The sequence below is a fragment of the Meles meles genome, chromosome 19 (assembly GCF_922984935.1).
Source record: "Meles meles chromosome 19, mMelMel3.1 paternal haplotype, whole genome shotgun sequence".
In the NCBI taxonomy this organism is placed as follows: Eukaryota; Metazoa; Chordata; class Mammalia; order Carnivora; family Mustelidae; genus Meles; species Meles meles.
Window position 1 is genome coordinate 5985201 of NC_060084.1, and position 24192 is coordinate 6009392.

Genomic DNA, 24192 nt, shown 5'->3' on the forward strand with positions numbered 1-24192 from the left:
TCGCGTGTCTTCAGGCTCGGCGGCAGCCCACTGCCTCACGCTCAGCTACGAATGAGCTTCAACCACTTACCGCATCACAGTGACTTTATGGACTCCACTGGGAAACCGTGCCGGGCCAGGGCCATGGTTTGCTTTGGTTTTGTGTGTGTGTGTGTGTGTGTGTGTGTGTGTGTGTTTCCACCAAGTTTTCTGACTCTGGGCTCTCACACTTACCAGCTGTGCAAACGCCGGTTAAGTGCCTTAACCCCCCTCCCTAGGCCTCAGGGTCCCTAAGACACGATGACAACAGCACGGTGTCCCGAGCTGTAAGCACGTGTAGGTAAAACCACGCAGGCGAGGCAGCAGGCGCCAAGAACACGCGTGGGGCGTCCGGCCCGGGGCTTTCCTGCGAACCGTGAGGACCTCGTCTTCGGGTGGGCCGCGCAGCACTGAGGCTTCTGTCCTCCATGTCCTTTGGGACGCGTGGCCGCCCGTTCTCCGCCTGTGAGTCCGTCCCGGGCGTTCCACCGCGCGCTCACGCACAGAGGCGAAGGGTGACTCCAGCAGGGCCTTCCGTCGCATTTCCGGAGCCCGGACTGCCTGGGTCCGCACCCGCCCCCTCCCTCCGACTCCCAGGCCAGCGGAGCAGCCTTCCCCAGCGTCAGTGTCCTCAGCGTCAGAGGAACGGTTACGCGGGCCGGGGTGCGGGGCCCGGGAAGCCCGCCGTCCGCGATGGAAACGCGTGACAGACGCAGTCCAGCCGGGACAGTGGGGCGAGCATCCAGAGGTCTCAGCGGCTCGACCCGGCCGGCGACGCGCGACGACACTCGCCACCGGCCGCTCCCAGGGGCCAGAACTCGGGCCTCCTCCCACTGAGGCGTCTTTAGACGTTTCCCTCCCCCACGTCAAGTCGCCCCTGCGTGGGCGGCCGTGTCCTTACCCCGAGCTCCTCCGTGAGGCGAGCGCTGCAGCGACGCGCGGAAATCCCGGGACGCGCGAAAGCGCGAGACACGGGGGTGGCTAAGGGGGCGGGGCGACGTGAGCTGCGTGAGACGACGCCAGGACGCACGCAGCAGTGCGCGTGCGCAGCGGGGGCTGGTAGTGGCGCGCGGCTCCGAGCGGGAGCCAACATGGCGGCCGAGCGCAAGACGAAATTGTCCAAGAACCTGCTGCGCATGAAGGTGCGGGGACGCCAGGGAGGCGGGCCGGGCAGCAAGGGTACCTGGGCTTCAGGACCTGGCCGGGGCCTTGGCGGCAGACGCGCGGGGGCACCAGGGAAGCCACGGAGGGCCTCCAGCTCGGACATTCATTCATTTACTTACCGCTTGCTCTGCCTCGGGCACTGGGAACTGGGTTATAAATCCGGCAGATTCCCTCATAAACCCTGCGGTGGGATAGGAAAGAGAGACACGTAAGCAAGCAGGATGCCATGGCACCGAGTGCCGTGATGCTCGGAGCGCCGTAGTGCCGGGAATTTACTTGGCTCCTGCGGGAAGTGGCCCCGAAGTAGAGATTGAAGGATAAGTGGGCGGGGGGGAGGGGTGCAGCCGAGTCTGAGACCAAAACTCAAGAAACCCTTGAGTTTCTTGGATTTTGGAAATCTTGGTATTTCCAAGAACTAAAGATAATCCGCTGTGTCTGGAAGGCAGGTAGCAAAAAGTGGAAAAGTAGCCAGTGGCCACAAGTGAGGAATTTGAGGCCAGATTAAGGATTTTTTTTTTCTTTATCTTGTGAACACGGAGAAGCGATGAGCACGGGTAACAGCGTCTTAGCTGTCCTTAATTTTCAAGGTTTCTGTAACTGCGTGGAGAATACACTGGTGAAAGAAAGACCTGACAAGGGACGAAATTGCAGTCAGAAAGACTAAACTAGAAGTTCTGATAATCTGATCGCAATGTCGGTGGGAATAGAATTCGAACAGTTACGGTAAATGTCATCGACTTTAAGGAAAATTGATTTTTAGATTCGAAACTGAATCAATTTAACAAATAATTTCAAAGTGGGGGAAACAAACAAAAAAGACAAGGGTAGATAAAAAAAAGAATACAGGAGTTAAAACAGGGGAAACAACCAGGCCTTAAAAACTTGAATAATAGGGGCGCCTGGGTGGCTCAGTGGGTTAAGCCGCTGCCTTCGGCTCAGGTCATGATCTCAGGGTCCTGGGATCGAGTCCCGCATCGGGCTCTCTGCTCAGCAGGGGGCCTGCTTCCCTCTCTCTCTCTGCCTACCTCTCTGCCTACTTGTGACCTCTTTCTGTCAAGTAAATAAATAAAATCTTTAAAAAAAAAAAAAAAACTTGAATAATAATAATAATAATAATAGCAAACATTTACAGTTTCTGCTGTGTGCCAGACAGCTGTTCTAAGGGCTCTGCATATACCAGCCCTGATATCCGCCTGATCACTGTGAGGCAGGTAAGTTATTACACCACTCTTGTAGCTGAAGCACTGAAACAGGCAAGAAGGTAGCTTGCCCAAAATTGCACAATCTAACCAGTAGTGTAGACAGAACCAAACTCAGGCAGTCTGGCTCCAAAGCACTGCCCCTTAACTGATGTTCTGTACTGCTTGTCACTAAACACTACAGCACAGTGTTAGATATCATGTTTAGGGGGAATTTCCAGAAAAAAAAGGAAGCAAGGCATACTATTTGGAAAGATTGGAGAGCAAATGTTGCATGTGCCAGATTTGGAGTTGAGCCAGGGTGTAACTAGGGATGAACAGGGTGAGTGAGGGAGGGTAAGTCATATAACTTGAAGTTTCTAAACTTCAATTTCTAAACTTCTAAATTTCTAAACTTCAAATTCTAAAATTTGAATTTTTACTGAACAGAGTCTTCTTTTGACCCACGGTTTGTAATCAGAGAAGTAGAGTGGATTGGCGAAGCAGGCACATCAGCTGAAGATGTGCTGTGTGATTAGCTAGGACTCAGACCAAAGATCTGACTCAAGAGTTAAGAAAGGAGAAGTTGGGGCGCCTGGGTGGCTCAGTGGATTAAGCCGCTGCCTTCGGCTCAGGTCATGATCTCAGGGTCCTGGGATCGAGCCCCGCATCGGGCTCTCTGCTCTGTGGGGAGCCTGCTTCCTCCTCTCTCTCTGCCTGCCTCTCTGCCTACTTGTGATCTCTCTCTGTCAAATAAATAAATAAAATCTTTAAAAAAAAAAAAAAAAGGAGAAGTTACCTTAAAAAAAAGCATCAGCCCCTATCCCAGTGTGGGGAAGACTCAATAGGATTTTGAAAGCAAAGGAGAGGGGGGAGAAATTACACAGTTTTTCTAGTTGAGTTAGTAGCTTCAGTCATGGATGAGAAAGAACTTATTGGTGGGATAGCAGGAGTTAGTATATGTACAGACAGAGGGAAGTGTCCTGTGAGGATGAATGGAGCAGCTATATTAGGTTGCCGTATCCCGCGTAGCTGTTCAGCCAGAGCTCAGTATAGAGCAAGAGTGAAAGAGCTGAGGATTTAATACTGTTACATTTGTTTTCACGCATACCCGAAATCCTCTGACTTGGTCACCTTTGCGGTCTAGACTGATCCTGCTGGGAAGCAGAAAGTGAAGGATGTAGGTAGCATTTCTGCCGGTGTGATGAAATGATTGTAGAGAGGGCATATTTGTGCTTAAATCTCTTTGAGGGCTCTTAAGACAAGAGTTGGTAAACAACTTCTGCAAGGGGGACAGGCTTGTGGGCCAAACAACCACCGTTGCACCTACTTACCCCTGCCATTGTACCTCAGAACCAAATGAGCATATCTTTGTTCCAATAAAACTTTATTGACATTAATTGATGTCCAGCCTAAGCACTGTAATTTGTGAGACCTCCTATAGGCCCTCACTTGTGAGCAAAGCCAAATCACTGAGCTTTAAGAGAGAGTTTTTAAATGCTGTAGAGTCAGGAGAATTGGATTGCTACCTAAGTTTGGAGTCTCTTGATTCATATTCTCAGGGTGTTCCAGCTTCTGTGTATAAACAATACACACGCATGTGTGCACACATACACACATATATAGCTATTTTGTATGCCGTAGATAATATCTACTTGACTAAAAATAGGAGATAAAAAGGCAGGTGGGTAGGATTGGTGAGTTGTGTCTCCAAGAATATAAGTTACGAAGTGAGGCATCTGGGTTTAAAGAGAACCATCCAAGAACGAGAGCCTGGGAGAATAAGACTTTAAGTCTGGATTTACATTCAGAGAACCTTTATTTTTTTATTTATTTTTTTAAGATTTTTTATTTATTTATTATTTGACACAGAGAAAGAGAGAGAACGCACAAGCAGGGGGAGCAGCAGAGAGAGAGGGAGAAGCAGGCTCTCCCCTAAGCAGGGAGCCTGCCTGATACTGGCTGACCCGCTGGCTGACCTGAGCTGAAGGCAGCTGCTTAACAGACTGAGCCACCTGGGTGCCCCTCAGAGAACTTTACTGAACTCTTGTATACCACCTGCAGCCTCAGTGCTAGCAATAAAAGACGAACAAGAGACATGGCCTGCCGTTTCAGAATCTCTGTCTTTTGGGAGACACAGAAGCAGCATACTGAATAATAAGCCAGTGTTTATAAGACTCTTAGATGCAGGGAAAGATGTTCTTTTATGGGAACAGGTCTGTGAAGAGCTTTACCAAACAACAGTCAGGGAAGGCCCAAAGGGCATGTGCTCTGGGCCTTTACAAGTGGATATTTTGCCACGTAGAAAACGGAAACATGATGTTGAGTAGCAGAGGCAGAAGGATAGGGAAATACAGGGTGTGCATTCCAGAAACTGCCAGTTCTTTCCTGGGTGAGGATAGAGACACAGGCAAAGGGGTGAAGACTACAAAAGACTTTAGGTAGAGTGCAGACATTTCCTTTACATTTATTTAAAATAATGATGGATTTACAGGAAGTTGCAAAAAATGTACAGGGCGATCCTATGTACCCTTTACTCCCTCTCTTTTATCACTAGAGTACGGTGCAAAGCCAGGAAATCCACATAGCCACCATTTTATGTCACCATTTTACGGGTGTGTGTGTGTGTGTGTGTGTGTGTGTGTGTGTGTGAGTGTGTGATCTTTCCATACAGCTTATCATGTACAGATTTATGTAACTACCGCCACATTCAAGATACAGAACTGTTCCATCACCGTGGGGTTCCCTCAGCCTCTCCATTTGTAGCCACACCAAGTCTTTTCTGCTGTCCTTAAGCTCTGGGAAATCTGTTCTCCATTCCTGTACTTTTGTTATCTTAAAGATGTTCTGTAAATGGAATTGTACAAAATGTAACCTTTTGAGACTGGCTTTTTTTTTCACTCAGCATAATTCACTTGAACTCCATCTAAGTTGTTGAGTATCAATAGCTCTTTCCTTTTTTATTTATTTATTTATTTATTTATTTATTTATTTATTTGCTGACTAGTATTCCATGCTCTGGAACTATCATAGGACTTAATCATCCCCCTGCTGAAGAGTATTTTGGTTGTTTTCCGTGTTTGGCTATTAACAAATAGAGCTGCTGTGAACATGCCTGTATGAGTTTTTGAGTGAACATAAGTTTTCATTTCTCGGAGATAGATGTCCAAGAGGACGATTGCCGGGTTGTATGGTAAGTGCATATTTAGTTGGATAAGAAACTGTCAAGCTATTTTCTACAGAGGTTGTACCATTTTATATTCCCACCAGCAATATATGAGTGATCCAATCTCACCAGTTCCTCATCAGAACTGGGTATTATCACTGTATTTTGTTTGCAAATTTTTTCAAGTTTCGTCATTTCGTTTCGTCCTCATTGGTAAAGCTCTTGTGCTGAAAAATGCTTGTATTTTTGGAAGTGTTGGAATGGAGGGAAAAGTAGTATAGAGCTTGGACAAGGAAAGAAAGAGGGATAACTGGAAACTAGTGGAATTCTAGACTTAACTTCCAGAGTCTCCTAGATGTTTTCTGAATTTATTTTTTTCCCTTATTAATACTTTATCATTTTGCTGTGTTCACTGGTTCCCTGAGGAAATACTGTTTCTGGAGGGAAGCGGCTAGCCGCTGGACTGCTCATTTTCTACTGGCCTATTTCAAATTGAGCTTCTGCACTTTTTAGAATAAAGAGCAGCCATAGAGGTGGTCTGCCTTTCAGGGGACAAATATTCACGAAGAGCAGGCTTATGGATACAGCTTTGCTTCGGTCTGTGTTTACAGACCCCTTACTGCATATCATTCGTCATGCTGAAACTGAGGAAGCAGATCATCTAGACAAAGTCCCTGCCCTCAAGGTCTTCAGAAGAGACAGATGCTCAAAACATTAAGGTGCAGTGAGACTGCTTGAGGATGTCCTAGGAAGGATCTAGGAGAGAAATGCCAGTTTGGCTTGCAGGTGTCAGAGATGGAGTAGCTTTTCCTGTGTATCAGAATTGCTAGGAGTTGTCCAGGTAGAGGAGCATGAGAAAAGGCATTCCAGACCAAGATAAGCAGGTGCAGAGACCAGCGGGCTCCGGCGGGTCATCCAGCGATTTGGAAAGTATTGAGTCTCTGCCCCCTCTTTCTGCTCCTCTCACTTTCCAGCTCTACCTGCCTGGCCTCATCTGTGTCTTTTGTCTTAGCCCTTCCCCACTGATTACTGTGTAAAACTGAAATATTGATGAGCTACTAACTGAATGCAGTTTTTTACTGTTTGTTTTTATTAAAATAGACGAACTGAAGTACGGAAAAGATCTTTCCAAAGTCTTCTGAAGGCAGTCCACATTTCTTTTTCGTGTGCTCTAAGGGGCTTCCCTGCTAGTCTGGTGTGACATTGTCAAGGGCAGAGCTAAGCTGCCTTGGTCCCGGGGCCTCCACCTTCCCCGCTGAGATGGCATTCCTGGAGAAATGAGGGAAAGCATGTGGAGGAATAAAGTTATGTGAGTTTTTCTCAACTCTACGTGAGAAAACCAGCTCTGACACTGATCTGGTTTTGTTTTGACAGTTCATGCAAAGGGGCTTGGACTCGGAGACCAAGAAGCAACTAGAAGAGGAAGAAAAGAAAATCATTAGCGAAGAGCATTGGTATTTGGATTTGCCAGAGCTTAAAGAAAAAGAGTAAGTTAATTGGAAATTATATTAAATGATGCTTTGGGCCTTCAGAGGGAAATCCCTGTAAATGGGGTTCATTCCAGTGGCACAAATCTTGTAAAATGGTATCTGTTCTGTTTCTTGAATTAGCTTTGCAAATAGTTTTCTAAAATTGTTAATCTGTATAAGTTCTACTTGGATTGATACATTTTTACTGGCCATCATTTACAACACTCCTTTTTTTTTATGTTGAACAAAGGAATCTAGCCGCTCGTCTCTGGTAATAACTGGGGAGTGTTTTATGAGAATCTGGGTGTGCTCCCTGTCACAAGTTTAAGGATTAAGTTGGAAGGTGTGTACTTTAGGCCTCTCCAGTTTTGTTTGAATAATAGAGTTCTTCGTTAGGTTGAGCTTCTAAAAAGCAAGTTAAGAGTTTGCGGTGTGTTTCTTTTCTTTTTTTTCTTTTTTTTTTTTAAATTTTTACTGCTTTTAATACCAATCATCTTAGCTGACATTTATTGAGTCGATAGCATGTGCCAAGAACTGAGCTCAGCAGCTTAAATCTCTTAATTATTTAATCCTCAGAGCAGACTTGGGAACTGGCTGCTGTCATTCCAACCATTTTATACCTGAGGAATCTGAAGCTTGAGAGAGTAGCTTGCCCAGAGTCAGCCACCTGGTTGTGCCTCATGCGGGGATACCATACTAGACCATTCTTCTTCCAGCGCGTGGTTGGCGCTCCAGAATAATTTTGCATAAAGAAGTGGTAGATTCATATCATCCGTTGATTTTTATCTAAATTCTTCTTAAAGCTATCCTTTCTCTTTGGTACTTTTCTCGCCTTAGTGAGCTCTGTGGTATTTAAACTTTGTGGTATTATTTAAACTTTCTCACATGATGGAAGATACTGTTTATTCAGGCACATTTATGTTTTTTCTTCCTGTACCTAATTTTTTTTTTTTTGTTGTTCTGTTTTTAACATGTTGTATTCCCTTGTTCATTTGGCCGACCTTCTCTGGATCTTTTCTGGAAGGAAAGTACTTTGTTTTCTCTGCTTGCTTCTCTGTTTGCTTTTCTCTGCTGCTTCTCAGAGGAAGCAAGATGGCCATGAGGAAGGGGAAGACAATGCCAGAGACGGTGTGGATTTGGGGGCAGGTGGTGTAGGAAGGGACCATTACTGGTAAGGACCTATAATTTTATTTTATCCCTTGACTGACCTTGCACAAAGCATTCCAGACTTTTTTTTTCTTTTTTTACTTATTGAGAGGCAGGATGGTTTCTATCTTGTTTTCAGTATTTTTCCCCGAACATAACATATTCCCAGAAAAATGACCTTTAGATTCCTTTCCTAGAAGGCAGCTGTCTCCATCCTTTTGGGCTGCTATCAAAATACCACAGACTTGGTAGCTTATAGAGGGTCATCAGGGTGGCTCAGTTGGTTAAACCTCTACCTTTGGTTCAGGTTATGATACCGGGGGTCCTGGGATCGAATCCAGCATCGGGCTCCTTGCTCCACGGGTTGACTGCTTCTCTCTCTGCCTGCCACTCCCTCTCCTTCTGCGTGCGCTCTCTTTCTCTCTCTCTGACAAATAAAAATAAATAATAGCTACTAAAAGAATAAAACAAAAACAAATTTATTTCTCATAGTTGTGGAGGTTGGAAATCCAAAATCAAGGGACCGCCATAGTAGTGCTTTGGTGATGGCTGTCTCCCTGGTTCATAGCCAGCACCTTCTCACTGTGTCCTCACCCAGCGAAAGGGGCTAGGGGTTTCGTTTCTTTTCTTTTTCTTTTTTATTTAAATAAATAAGTTTATTTATTTATTATTTGAGAGAGAGAGCGGGGTGGTGTTAGGGGCAGAGGGGGAAAGAGTCTGAGCAGAGTCCATGCTAAGCATGGAGCTGACTCAGGGCTTGATCTCCCTGATGCCAAGATCACAGCCTGAGGCAAAACCAGGAGTCAGAGGCTTAACCGGCCTTGCCACCCAGATGCCCGAGGTCTAGGGGATTCTGTGGAGTCTCCTTTGCAAGGTACTACGCCCATTCAGGAGGGCCCCACCCTCATGACTTCAGCCACTTCCCAAAGGCCTCATCTCCTGATACAGTCATCTCTGGGGGTTAATACTTCAACATACATATTTTGTGGGGGATACAAGCAGTCAGCCCCTAGCAGAATAATAAACCTTTGCCACCGTTCAGTGCCTGTGCGTGTATAGACGTGGATATTAGGTAAGTCGCTGGCAGGAGAAGATGACACTGCCCAGCGGGGTGATTTGAGAGTATGACAGGGCAGGGCGCAGGGAAGCCACCCGGGACGGTGCGTACCCCATAGCTTGTGTGGCGGGAGTAGTTTCCTCTCCGGACCCAGACGATCGAGGGGAGAAAGGGGTGACCAATTCGGAAGACGTCTTACAAGAACTGCTACCTTCATAAGAGGGCAGCCAGCCTGAGGGAATCCCACAGGAAGGAAACCTGCCTCCAGACTGCAAAGGACCCGTTCCATGTATAACATTCGAATCAGCCCCACATTGTGCTCCCTGCTCGGTGGGGAGCCTTTCTTCCTCTCTGTCTGCTGCTCCCCCTGCTTGTGCTCGCTCCCTCCCTCTCTTGTTCTGTTTCAAATAAATAAAGTGTTAAAAAAAAAAAAAAAAGAAAGATAACTGTTTCTCAAGACCAAAAAATGTTAATGAGAAGAATGGCTTTATCTTACATTTTTGTGCATCTTTTAGTGTCTGGCATTAACAGAAGTTGGGTTCATTCCCGGCTAGGTTCTCTCAAGTCCTGCACTCAGCCTGCTGTATCTGTTGTTGAGGCACATAATGAAAATCCACCCTGGGGCGCCTGGGTGGCTCAGCGGGTTAAAGCCTCTGTCTTCAGCTCAGGTCATGATCTCAGGGTCCTGGGATAGAGCCCCGCATCTGGCTCTCTGCTTAGCGGGGAGCCTGCTTCTCCCTCTCGCTGTGCCTACCTCTGCCTGCTTGTGATCTCTCTCTCTCTCTATCAAATAAATAAATAAAATACTAAAAAAAAAAATTCACCCTTACATAGGGGATGTAATTGAAAGGGGACGAGTATTATAATAACCTTTTCAGATAATTGTTTTTACACCATTCCAAAACCTGGTAACTAGTAGTTTCTTTAACTGCAGTGTGGACTCTCACAGTATCAGTACATTTTTCATAATCGTCAGTCTACCTTATAGTTGGAAAAGATCTTTTATCCAGGCATCATTTCATAACATCATGCATTTCTCATTTGGAAAATATTAGTTCAGTGAGTTGTATAGATTTTCTAAATGTTAACTCATTTCCTTATAGGATATCAAAAACCATATTCATTAATATTACTGTGGGTTTCATCAGAAAAATCTCCTCTAAGTATTGAGAAGCTTTCAAGCCCAAGATGACATACACAAGCTATTCGGAATTCTCATTATTGCTCGAAAGCTTGAATTTTGTAACTGGCAACAAGCACTGTTGTTCCTTTGAAGTGACAAGTTCATTTGATTCATTTTCAGAAAAACGCTTGCCAAGCACCCAAGTCTGAAGAACCATAGTTTTAATGTTCCACGAAAAAAGTGGCTAGTTCAACTCAGAACTCAATCACACAAGTGCATTTCCTTGAGATGGTCATCATGCCTCACTGTGCATGCTGAGAAGCACTCAGACCATTTTGCGTGCGGAATATGTTTGAGAAGTGTAATCACGGGCCGAGATTAATGAAAATTAGTCGTTTTTCTCCTGCTTCATCAAAAGCATTCTCACTGGCTTCTTTCCCTTTTTTTAGACTTGGAGAACCAGCAGTGACTGCTATAGCATAGTACGGTGTCCTCACTTTCATTCACGCCGAGATGAGCTCTTACTGACGATTGCTTTTGCTCCGCTCTGTAACTGTCAGCACAGTGAAGAAGTCATCACCTTAGGGGCACCACGAAAATACCTTTGACTTCCTGCCAGTGTTCCCTTTTGCCACTCCTTCCCGGTCATGGAGGCCTCCTCACTCTTTCTCAGATGGGCCCTTCCACTCCCTTCTGAGGGTCTTTGACTGGTCCCACAGCTCTTCTTCCCCAGGCCCCATGCTGTGTTCCTCGTTGCCTCTGATCTGGGCTGATCAGGTGTCAGCTACCCAAGAAGCCCGTCCAGACCACTTTTCATACAGCAACCAAAGACAGATTCTTTAGATAAAAAGAATTTGAATGAACTGGATAGATCCTGTTTTCATTTTGTAGCGGAACTAACTCGAGTTCACTCCTTGCCGAGTTACAGATAAGGACTACAGACCCGCAGAGTGGTCACACAAAGGAAACTTCTTGCAGCAAATAAAGAGATCTTGGAGAATAACTTTCAAGGCCATGATCCTCCCAAGTGAGGGTGAGTGGGTTTCTTTTATTTAGGGTTAGAATGAGTATTCAGAAAGGGGGGCTTTGTCATCACGGGTAAAGCAGACATGAGGTTGTGTGGGCATACTTAAAAAACATGCCTGCGAAGAAGAAGAAAAAAAAAGCCACGCCTGCGTAAATGTATCCTGTGACGTTAATGAAACTTGTGCTCCTCTGACGGTGGAAGCTAACTTTACTCCGAATCCACTGTAACTGTAAGGGTCCCTCCAGGGGAAGGGGCTGATGGGAGTGCGCTGAGGGCTAGTACACAATGGATGGGGCCGGGTCTTGGGCTCCGATGCAAGGTGTTGCTTGCTTTTTTTTTTTTTTTTTAAAGATTTTGCTTATTTATTTGACAGAGAGAGAGAACACAAACAGGGGGAGTAGGAGTGGGAAAAGCAGGCTCCCCGCTGAACAGGGAGCCCCATGTGGGACGGATCCCAGCACCCCAGGACCATGACGGGAGCTGAAGGCAGATGCCTAACGACTGAGCCACCCAGGTGCCCCTTGCTTACTTTTGAAATCGCACAGGGAATCTTAGCACGGATTAATGGTCTCGGATTTGGTTAGGCTCTTTCCTGGCCTGGTAGAATGTTTTTGCTTTCTCTTTGTTCCTTTAAAATCTTTTTTTTTGTTGTTGTTGTTGTTGTTAAAGATTTTATTTATTTATTTGACAGAGAGAGATCACAAGCAGGCAGAGAGGCAGACAGAGAGAGAGGAGGAAGCAGGCTCCCCGCCGAGCAGAGAGCCCGATGCGGGGCTCGATCCCAGGATCCTGGGATCATGACCTGAGCTGAAGGCAGAGGCTTCAACCCACTGAGCCACCCAGGTGCAACTACTGAAGTTTTTGCATTTCTTTGTGATTCTGACCTCCTAGGAAGTTGCGCTGGAAGTGTGTTTGAGCAAGTAACTGCAGAGAGAGTTCCCTGAAAACAGCTGGGGGCCTAAAATGACTTCTCTGGTGTCGTGCTATGTTTTGTCCTTCTTTTTGGGGGGGGGGACTCCTAACTCTTTCCGCTTATAGTTCCTCTTCGGTAAAAGTGGAATTGTTGGGTCATAAGGTTGGCATAGAGGTAACTTTATGAGAAACTTTCAGGCTGGTTTCCACAGTGATTGCACAGTCTTATTACAGACTCACTAAGGAAGTAGAGTAATTCTCATTTTTCCATGTCCTTCCAGTGTTTGGTGTTACCTTTTTAATTTTATCTATTCTGTCATTCTAGTGGTATCTCATTATGATTTTTTTATTAAAAGACTATTTACTTATTTGACAGCGAGAGAGAGAGCCAGAGAGGGAACACAAGCAGGGGCAGTGGGAGAGGGAGAAGCAGGCTTCCCGCAGAGCAGGGAGCCTGATGTGGGACTTGATCCCAGGACCCTAGGATCATGACCTGAGCCAAAGGCAGACGCTTAAGGACTGAGCCACCCAGGCGCCCCTCATTATGATTTTTAATTTGCATTTTCCTGGTGACTAATAATGTTAAAGAACTCTTATGTGCTTACTGGCATTTCCGTATCTCCCTTTATGAAGTCCCTATTCAAATCTGTTGCCTGTTTTTAAAAATGAGATGCTTCCCTTTTTTCTAGTGTCTTATATTGCATAATTATCCATCCCTCTATACATCTGTCAATCCATTTTATTTTTGTGTATTTCAGAATAAGTTGCAGATATGCGTATCATTAACTAGAATTCAGTGTTTGTAGGGTTTTGTTTTGTTTCTTGCAATAAAACTTATATGCTTCTATACAGGTAAGAGTTCTTTATATTCTGAACACAGGTCCTTTAACAGATATACGTATTATGAATATGTTCTCCAGGTTTGTGGCCTGCTTATTTCTTTTTTTTTTAATATTTTATTTGTCAGAGAGGGAGAGAAAGAGAGAGAGCACAAGCAGGGGGAGAAGCAGGCTCCCCACTAGGCAAGGAGCCCAATGCTGTGATCCCAGGATGCTGGCATCATGACCTGAGCCAAAGACAGACGCTTCTTTTTTTTTTTTTTTTTTTTTTTTTTAGGATTTTATTTATTAGAGGGTACGTGGCTGGCTTAGTCAGTTAAGATCCGCCTTCAGCTCAGGTCATGATCCCAGCATCCTGGATCTAGCCCTGTGTTGAGTGAGCCCTGCTCAGTGGGGAGCCAGCTTCTCTCTCTTTTCCCCACTCAGGCTCTCTCTTGCTATCTCTTTTGCTATCTCTGTTTCTCTCTCTCAAAAGAGATAAATAATTCTTTTTTTTTTTTTCAGTTCACCAGTGGGGAGCCTGGGTGGCTCAGTTGTTAAGTGATTGCTTTCGGCTCCGGTCATGATCCTGGGATCCTGGGATGAAGCCCTAAATCTGGCTCCCTGCTTGGTGGGAAGCCTGCCACTCCCTCCCCCACTGCCCCTGCTTGTGTTCTCTCTCTCTCGTGGTGTCTCTCTCTGTGTCAAATAAATAAATAAAGTCCTTAAATAAATAAATAAATAAATAGATAGATATAGATATGTACATAGATAGATATAGATACATATTTTTTAAAATTCACCAGTGAAGCTATCTGGATCTAGAGTTTTCTCTGTAGAAAGATTCTTAATAATGAATTCAGTTTCTTTAATAGATAAAAGGACTGTTCTGATTTTTCTCTTCAAATACTGTTTTTTCTGTTGTTGACATTTCTATTTGGTCAGTTTTCATAGTTTCCATAATTTAATTCAGGTTCTCTATTTGTATCTTCATTACATTCCTGTGTTTCTTTAAATCCTTGAACGTATTTATAACTGTTTTTGTTTTTAGGGGCTCCTGGCTGGCTCAGTTAAGCATCCAGCTCCTGATTTCAACTTAGGTCATGATCTTGGGCTTGGGAAATCAAGCCCCACTGGGCTTGGAGCCTGCTTAAGTTTCTCTCTCTTTCTCCCCATTTCTGCCTCTGTCCCACCCCATCCCATCTAAAAAAAATAATAATAAGTGTTTTAAAGTCCTTTTCTATTAATGCCATCATCTTTTTTTTCTATTGATTTGTTTTTCCTCCACATTTTCCTGCTACCTTACACGACCAGCAACTTTTTACTGAGTGTTTCACATTATGTATTACATTGTTCAGCGCCGGGATTTTGTTGTCTTCCTTAATGAAGTGTTGAATTTTCCCTTAGGCAGGTCATTAACATGCCAGTCAGCTTGGTAACTATTTTGTGTAGGTTTGACAGCCTGGACTTCCGCGAGATCCCTCCTCCTGAGGTGTGGGCTTTCTGCTCTGTGTCACAGGGTTCAGCAAGGTTGCTCCACTCTGGATAGACACACTCGGACATTACCCTCCTTGTGCAAGGTCTTGTATTTGTTCAACATACAGTTTTAGAGTAAATTTTCTTTCTCAGGTTTGGTATGCTGGAAAATGGTCCCCCAATAATATCCAGGTCCTTGTCGCTGGAACCTGTGTTTGTTTATATGGCAAAATCGACTTTGCTGGTGTAATTAAGTTAAAGATCTTTAGATGGGGAGATTACTCTGGATTGCCTGGGTGGACCCTAAATACCATCACACAGATCTTTCTCAAAGGGAGATAGAAGAGAAGGCAGTGTGACCATGGAGGCAGGGTAATGCAGTCACAAGCCCAGGACTCTGTCTGCAGAAGCAAGGAGTGAATTCTCTCCTTCAGCCTCTGCCTCTGGAGGGAGCGCGGCCCCGCCAACACCTTGATTTTGGTCCAGTGAAACTGACTGTAGACTTACAGAATTGAGAGCGTAATTTTTTTTACTTTAATTGTTCCCTGGAAATTGTTTTCCCCTAACACTGTCGGACTTTCCCTGCACGCGGACAACCTAGAATGGGGCCCGACATTCAAGGGGACCATGTATGCGGGCCCCAGGGTGTCTTTAAGTGTCTCCCTCTCTCTGGTATCTTGACCCATGTACTTCTGCCCCCCGGGCAGCCCCGAACTTCAGTGTGTGTGTCTCTTCAGCTCAGTGAAACTGGGCTCTGTTTGGGCCCCCACTCCCTGCTTCACGGTCTAAAAGTCGCTTCCAGGCAGAAGGTGGACATTCATTGCCTTCAGTCAGAAAGCTTACTTTGGTTCTTTTCTTTCAGGCACCACAGCTCTGTGCTTTGACGTGTTCATTGTTTCCTACTGAGTCCTACTTTACCGTTGGCATGGGTAGGAGGCCAGTTGGGTTCCAGCTGCTTTCTTACGGCCACGAGTGAAATAAATGCTTCGTTCTTTTTCACTGTACAATACAAATCTTCCGTGTATCATTCGGCGCTGCTCTAGAATGGGACCTCTGTGAGAGCGGAGACTCTTGCTCGTGGCTGTCCCTCCAGCTTCTAGAACACTGCCTGGCACACAGTCTGAGTGAGTGAGTGAATGTTGACACAAGAATTAGTGTCTGCTTTCTGCCACGAAGCCCTAAGACCAGCTGTTGACTCCCTGGTGTGCTCTATGGCCGCGCGTTCTGCCGTCCCAGGCTCTAGTCACGTATGCTCACCCGGGACTGGGATAATAAACTGGTGACTCGGAGGAGTCTCAGATGACTCTAAGTCTCAGAGACTTCGAGACTGAAATGTCACACCTGTGTTCCCTTTCAGGGGCACCACTGGCCTCCCAGTGCCGGCTGCTGTCCAGAGCTTATGTCATTTTTACTAGGGTAGATTTTTTTTCACGGTTTTGGTTTTGGGTCAACGACCTAGCCACCCTGATCTCTGCCTATTTTCCATTCCTGCTCATCCAGCTTGCCCAGTGATCCTGTGAGATACTGGTGTCCTTTCAGTCAACTCCCACTCATTCACAGCTAAGAGCTCCAGCTAGTACACTCTCTTAAAGCTGCCTGGGACTCCAGTTTCAGGGTATTTAATAAGAAAGGTGGCGGCCGGGGCTGGGACATGTAATCATCAAGGAAATTGCTTCAGATTAGGAAAATCCAGGTTTATTATCAATAGCCTAGGTCTCTGCCTTGTGTAGGCATTTATGCAGATTAAATGTGTAATTTGGACGAAGCTGTGCCTGCAGGCTCCTGCTCTTGTTATCTAATGCCTTTGCTGGCCAAGATAATCAATTTTTATTCTGACCGCTGTGTTCAAAGTCTTACCTTACTTTTACTCAATTCCACTAAAGACCGTAAGTAAGATCGATTTTTCATTCGAAATGTTGACTTTTATTCGTGGTGCCTTGCTATAAGTAGACACGCTATTAATACAGGTTTATTTTCCCACTTAGGTGTTTCATAATAGAAGAGCAGAGTTTCTTGTTATGTGAAGATCTTCTCTACGGAAGAATGTCGTTCAGAGGATTTAATCCTGAGGTTGAGGTATTAAATATAATTGCTTCGAATTTTAAAATTTTCCAATTGAATTCTTTCTGCTAATAATTGGGTTTCGGTTTTTTCCCACCAGGTACCGTTTCTTCTCATTATATACAAAATAACAAGTCTTGAAATACTGGTGGAGCTATTTAAAGAAATTGCAGTCCTTGCAGCCTGGTTTTGTGGGAGACTTAGGAGGTGATTTCATAGAGCAGCACACGCTCCCAGACGCGCCCTGCGAGTGCTAGAGTTTCAGCTCTGCTCTTTCACAGAGACGTCCGGCTTTTGTGCATGTGATGCTATTATGAAAAATTATTTTGTGGCACCTGTATGTGTATCTTTCCTAATGGAAAAATATTACTTAAAAATGGAGCAATTTGACTTTTTACTGGGCAGGTTTTAATCCAGGCTTGTAAATAGATTTTTAAATGAACCTCTTGGAAAGTTTGTTTGAAAAGTAAATATTCACCTTCTAAGCTATTGATTTGAATTCTCCCGGTTCAGGTTTGTAGAGACGCACAGACGTTCGTTTAATATTTATTAGAATTCTGGCGTGTGTACTAGAAACTGTCCTACCAGGTCCTCCACCAGTGAAATGGAGCCTTCTGATAGAAACTGACACTTAAAGCCAGGGTTTCTGAGCCCTGGCACACTGACTTCTGGAGCCAGATAATTATTTGAGGCTGGGGCTACCCCGTGCAGTTTTAGATGTTCAGCAGCATCCCTGGCCTCTGCCCACTGGATACCAGTAGCGTGCACATGCACACACACACACACACACACACACACACACACACCAGTTGTGACAACCAAAAACATATTCAGACATCCCCTGGGTGAGCAAAACTACCCCTGGTTGAAAATCACTTCTCTGAGGATGCCTGTAGAGAATCACAGTTTGTTTTTTGGGTTTTTTTTTTTATAATTTTTTAAATTTTTTATTAACATATAATGTATTATTAGCCCCAGGGGTACAGGTCTGTGAATTGTTAGGCTTACACACTTCACAGCACTCACCATAGCACATACGCTCCCCAGTGTGAATAACCCCACCACCCTGTTCCTACCCCCCTCCCCCCGGCAACTCTGTTTGTTTTGTGAGATTAAGAGTCTCTTATGGTTTGTTTCCCTCCTGATCCCATCTTGTTTCATTTATTCTTTTCCTACCCCCCATGTTGCCTCTCCACTTCCTCATATCAGGGAGATCATATGATAGTTGTCTTTCTCCAATTGACTTATTTCGCTAAGCATAATACCCTCTAGTTCAATCCACGTCATCGCAAATGGCAAGATTTCATTTCTTTTGATGGCTGCATAATATTCCATTGTATATATACATACCACATCTTCTTTATCCATTCATCTGTTGATGGACATCTAGGTTCTTTCCATAGTTTGGATATTGTGAACACTGCTGCTATAAACATTCGGGTGCACGTGCCCCTTCGGATCACTACATGGTAAATACCCAGTAGTGCAATTGCTGAGTCATAGGGTAGCTCTATTTTCAACTTTTTTTTTTTTAAGATTTTATTTATTTATTTGAGAGAGAGAGAAGGGGGAAGAGTCAGAGGGAGAAGCAGATTCCCTGCTGAGCAGGAAGACCGATGTGGGACTTGATCCCAGTACTCCAGGATCATGACCTGAGCTGAAGGCAGTCTCCTAACCAACTGAGCCATGCAGGCGTCCCTATTTTCAACTTCTTAAGGAACCTCCATGCTGTTTTCCAGAGTGGCTGCACCAGCTTGCATTCCCACCAACAGTGCAGGAGGGTTCCCCTTTCTCCCCATCCTCGCCAGCATCTGTCGTTTCCTGACTTGTTAATTTTAGCCATTCTGACTGGCTTGAGGTGGGATCTCACTGAGGTTTTGATTTGTATTTCCCTGATGCCGAGTGGTGTGGAGCACTTTTTCATGTGTCTGTTGGGCATCTGGATGTCTTCTTTGCAGAAATGTCTGTTCATGTCCTCAGCCCATCTCTTGATTGGATTATTTGTTCTTTGGGTGTTGAGTTTGATAAGCTCTTTATAGACTTGAGATACTAGCCCTTTATCTGATAGGTGTTTGCAAATGTCTTCTCCCAGAGAATCACAGTTTTAGCCAAGTTAATTGCCAGAGTTTATTTAAAGATTATAGGTTTTCTCCCCCCCACCTTTTGTGAGGGTATATGTTAATTAAGGTGTTCTATTTACACAAGTCAGCTCTAAAAGTGTTTGTTTACAATAGGTATTTTCCTTGGCTTAGCCTGCTTAAAGTTTTGGATTAGGAAGAGAAAGAAGGCTGTAGGCTGAAGGGAGAGTCGGGGGAAGCAAAGATGATGAGTGTGTGATGCCCAGAGACTAGGGTGGGGTAGGCAAGCACTCCAGGGTATGTCTCCTGTCAGGGGAAAAGGATTCTGATGTGGGAGGCTATTAGAAGATGGCTTCCGTGGGGCGCCTGGGTGGCTCAGTGGTTTGAGTCGCTGCCTTCGGCTCGGGTCATGATCTCGGGGTCCTGGGATCGAGTCCCGCGTCGGGCTCTCTGCTCGGCGGGGGGCCTGCTTCCCTCTCACTCTCTCTGCCTGCCTCTCTGCCTGCTTGTGATCTCTCTCTGTCAAATAAATAAATAAAATCTTAAAAAAAAAAAAAAAAAAAAAGAAGATGGCTTCCGTGACTGCTCCTCTGTAACGCTGAACGCGTTTGCTCTGGGGAAAGTTTTTGAACTGTTTGACTTGCAGATCTGAGCTGTCACAAAACATGAGAAGGGTTAGGTATATATACACCTGGTTTTGAAAAGATACCAACTTGAGGGGCACCTGGGTGACTCAGTGGATTAAGCCTCTGCCTTTGGCTCAGGTCATGATCTTAGGGTCCTGGGATGGAGCCCCTCATCAGGCTCTCTGCGCAGCGCGGAGCCTGCTTCCCCCCCACGCCCCCCGCCTGCCTCTCTGCCTACTTGTGATCTCTCTCTCTGTGTCAAATAAATAAATAAAAATCTTTAAAAGAAATAAAAAATAATAAAAATTTAAAAAAGAAAGAAAAGATCCCAACTTGAGAGCACTTACTTCATTATAAGGAGAATGTACTTGGAACACATTTTTATAAAAGTCTTCCTTTTTTAAAGATTTATTTATTTATTGGAGAGAGAGAGGAGGGGGCAGAGGGAGAGGGAGAGAAAGAATCTGGAGCAGGCTTCCCACTGCCAGAGCCCAACACGGGGCTCAGTCCCAGCACCCTGAGATGACCTGAGCCAGAATCAAGAGTCGGATACTTCACTGCCTGAGCCACCCAGGAGCCCCAGGAACATATTTTTAATATTGTATGTATATTTAGTGACCCCCAGCGTGGAGTTTATTTCCTCAGTAAAGACTTACTCTGTTCCTGAGGTTGATCAGCCTCTGGAGCACTGGATATGCAGCAGGAAACCGAATTCTGTGCCCTCACAAAGCTTGTATTCCCAGAATTATTTTCTTTTCAGTCCTTTAAATGTTGGAAAAGCTAATGGAAACTGGTTTCTCTTCTGCTTTCCCTACCTTATCCTGCCTTTGCTAAAAAAAGAAGGCCTTGTACATTAAAAAAAAAAAAAAGATATTTGTCAGGGGGTAACGATCAAGAAAAGGTTAATAATGTGGAAAAAAAGAAATGGAGGTGAGACTGTGGCACATGGACATCATGTAGAATGCTTTATCCGCCCTCGTGTTCTAGAATGAGGCCGGTCCTCCGCATTATGTCCGAGCCCACCTCCCAGTCCTTCTGTCCAGTAATTTGCCACTGCCCCTCCGCTGCCACCAGAAACTGCAGTTAGTGTTGCTCTTGAATGTAGCTTGCTTCCACTTGGCTCAAAGGTGGGAAGTTGGAAGGAAATCTGAAAGTTTTCTTTCCCTCACTCACTAGAGTGTGTTAGCAGTGTGCCCACTTTAGTTGTAAGTAACCAATGAGATTTACGATCTCAAATACAATTTAAATTCATTAATAGGAGGTCCCATCTTGTGGGGCTTTGTCTTATTATTTTTTCCATTCACAGCTGACTTCAGTTGGCACATTGTGGAGGAAAGTATCACAGAGAACCCCTTCATGGGCGCCGGGGTGGCTCAGTGGGTTAAGCCTCTGCCTTCAGCGCAGGTCATGATCTCAGGGTCCTGGGATCGAGCCTTGCATCGGGCTCTCTGCTCAGCAGGGAGCCTGTTTCCCCTCCCCCGCCACCCCCCCCCCACCTGCCTTTCTGCCTACTTGTGATCTCTCTCTGTCAAATAAATAAAATCTTTAAAAAAAATTTTTTTTAAACCCCTTCATAAATTTTGGTTACTCCTGTAGATTTTGACTTCTGTTTCTCTACCTTTAAATACATCTGATACCAGTTTCTTTCATAAGCCTGTTCCAGCCCTGAGAGCATTGTTACATTTTTCAGAAATTAATGCTCCAGATGAACACTAAGAACAAGGTGGAAGAAGTTGAAGACGAAGCAGTGGAGCTCGATGTGTCAGATGAAGAAATGGCCAGAAGGTAACAGTCACCTCAGAACCGCATTATAATCTGGGCCCAGCATTCACTGGCTTTCCCATGGGCACTTCCACAGTCTTCCGTGGAGCGCCCCACCGGGAAGATGGCTTTCTGCTTTCTGTACGTTTGGCTAGGGTGGAGGGGTTCACACCTTTCAGAGGCAGGCAATTGAGGGCTCTTATCCGGTGCTGCTTCTAAATATTTTGAGATATCTCACTTTATTTAGGATAGTGCAAAAACAAAACGGTGAAGAATTTAATCATCCATAGAAAAGTTCTTGAGTTTTCAATCGGTTACTTTTAATCATCCTTTTGATTTTTCTTATCCGATGTTGTTTGGTTTGATGTTCTCAACAAGTCTTGACTCCTCCCTTGTTTTTTGTTTAATTAAACTTGGGCCCTTTACCGTCTTAACAGATATGAGACCTTGGTGGGGACAATTGGAAAAAAGTTTGCCAAAAAAAGAGACCGTGCCTGTTATGAAGAAGATGAAAATGGACACATAAAACCAACAGTTAAAGTAAAGAAGATGTTTCTAAAGCCCCAGGATTAAAGTAGATACTTTGAGACAGAACTCAGGGAAGCTTCGCGAGAGTTAGCGTGTTTTGGAATTCATTCTGATGGTTTCTCTATAATTATTAATACTAGAATGTTTATTTGTGAAGAAGTAGACAGTTTTGGAAAGATGCCATTTTTGAAACACATGTGGGGGATGTTGTACGTCCTTTGCTTACTGGTGTTCCTCAGGACGGGATTTTTAGCCCTCGATCTTCAACTGTACCGAGGTATGTGGTTTCTTCCTAAAGATCTTTTTGACCACAGATTTTTTTTTAATAGAGCTTTCTAGTCACTGACCTTGAATTGACATACACAAATTAAAGCAGTGTTTAAGTTGCCCTTATGTTTATATTTTACTTTAAATTATTTATCATGCCAAGCCAATTTATCCATATATTTTGGAATCAGATGTCATGAGGACTTATCATATATAAATTCATCAAGAGCCAACGTGCCGCTCCAGCCCAAAGTACTGGCATGCTGCCAGGTCATTGTTAGTTTGTGGAATTGTGGGGTTTTGTTTAAGGCTTTTATTAATAAAAATTGTTCTGTAATAAATACGTTTTCGTGTACTTTTTCTCTTCTCTTATGCTTTCAAGTAATAGTTTTAGTCTAATTAGGAACTTTTATCCAAATGCTAACTTTAAAAAGCCAGTCATTAATTGAGAATATGGTAATGTGTTAAATTGAACCATAAGATACTGGTTTTTATGGGTTAAAAACAATCATCAGTTTCTTACTTTAATCACTGTGAAAGTCATTAACCCATATAAATGTACCCGGTTTAGTTCTGTTTGGACAAAGAAATCATTTGCACAGAGAAGTCACCACTTTCCAAACCAGCAGCTCGCTTGTATAACCTAGAGTTTCTTTCCATATTTTGTTGCTTTTCCTTGGAGCCCTGTGTTTTTACTACTCCCAGGAAAGAAGATACACTGGGTTTTAGGATACTCATTCTGAAGTAAGAGTGCCCAGATTTGCTGGTACAAAGTCACACTGTTTTCCCTAAGGCATATTTAATCTGAATATTTCCTGGTAGTGTCTTCATCAGCATTGTATGGATGAGGAAGAACCTCTGCCTGCCCATGAGTAGCAGGGGTAGCCCTGTATTGTTGCAAAAGTGTGGCAGGATCGAGCAAGACCATTCAGGTAATAGAAAGGCTCGTCTGCAAATACTGGCAGATTGTGACTTACTGTGACTTCTCTCCCACTCACAGCAGGCTCTCACACCCACATCCCCCTCTGACCTCTACCCTAATCATTGTTCCCGATGATCGGTCACTTCTTCGCGTGTAACGTCTGTGTCAGATGGATTCTGTCCTCAAACCTGACACCTCTCTGCTCCTGGATTCCACGGTATCCGGATTCTAGATTCAGTGGTATCAGAGGACCTGAGCTCCATTAAGAGCAGAAAACACAAACCCTCACCTGACCGTGGGAGACCCTATGTGGCACCTAATGTAGAAGAGAGCAGACAATGGTCGGACCAAGATATTACCTGGAGGAAAATAAAGCAACGCGGAAGCAGATCTGGTAAATATTCTCCAAATGAATCACCACCACTGTGACAGCCCTGCAGAGGGGATCTGCCCTTCAGTGTGAGCCAAGGGCCAGCGGCAGTTCTGATGCTTATTTGCTTAGCGAACACTGAGTTCTTACACTTGGCCAGGCACTGTGTTATGGGCAGGGGTTATAGAGTATCATCTCTGCTTTACGCATGAGGAAACCGAGCTACAGAGACCTTCAGTAAGTCACTCGATGCCACACAGCTTTTAAGTGCTAGACCCAGGGCTCGAATCCAAATCTACTGACAAAGCCCGTACTCTCTCTCTGATGTCCTGTAGAGGAAGGCAGAAGAATAGAATTGGGAAACTGGCAGAACATAGCCTGGCCCCAAAATAAGACCAGCCTTTTTTTAAACAATCTTTCAGAATCCTACGGCACTACCTATACATAGTATTATTGTGGTATATTTTAAATTATTTCCTTTTTTATAATCTTTTTATAGATGGTATGAGTTAAATTCACATTAACCATCAGTGTTCAACACTAAAGATTAATTTTTTAAATAGGATATTCTCAATATTAGCCATCCAATATTAAAGAATGTACATATGAATATGGTAGCAAGAAAAAATTGAAAAAGCAATTATTGAATGAGTGCTCACTTGAGATACAACCATATATAATCACATACTCATTTAGATCCTTCTATAAAATATTATGTAATTTGAAAGCAGGAACCATGCCTCACTCTGTCTAGTTCCAACCCCACATTCCTCATGCAGAGATTTATTAAAAATAGGTATTTTCATAGATACTAGTGAATTGAATAAAAATGTTCTACTATTTACCCAACCTCACATAAACATTTTTAGTGACTCTTCTGAGAATCCGCCTAACATATTAGACTCCTCAAAGATTTTGCAAGATGATTCTATCTGCAGGCGTATATTCACAAACTCAAAAATCTTCAAGCCTCAAGAGCAATGAAGTAGAATACACTGTTTTCCGCAGGAGATCTTAAATATAAA

At 44.3% G+C, this 24192-nt stretch overlaps 1 protein-coding gene across 1 annotated transcript; it reads left to right on the forward strand.

Annotated features, from left to right (window-relative positions):
- Positions 1-1053: 1053 nt before the first annotated feature.
- Positions 1054-22216, forward strand: MPHOSPH6 (M-phase phosphoprotein 6). The gene is made up of 5 exons (XM_045988182.1): positions 1054-1160; positions 6901-7013; positions 16540-16630; positions 21010-21104; positions 21518-22216. The coding sequence occupies exons 1-5, from the start codon at positions 1110-1112 to the stop codon at positions 21651-21653; spliced, it is 486 nt and encodes a 161-aa protein (XP_045844138.1). The 5' UTR covers positions 1054-1109; the 3' UTR covers positions 21654-22216.
- The last annotated feature ends 1976 nt before the right edge of the window (positions 22217-24192 follow it).

Coding starts and splice junctions, on each gene's coding strand:
- MPHOSPH6 (XM_045988182.1), top strand. CDS start 1,110: ATGGCGGCCGAGCGCAAGACGAAATTGTCCAAGAACCTGCTGCGCATG. Junction 7,014..16,539: donor CCAGAGCTTAAAGAAAAAGA/GTAAGTTAATTG, acceptor TTTCCCACTTAG/GTGTTTCATAATAGAAGAGC. Junction 21,105..21,517: donor GATGAAGAAATGGCCAGAAG/GTAACAGTCACC, acceptor CCGTCTTAACAG/ATATGAGACCTTGGTGGGGA.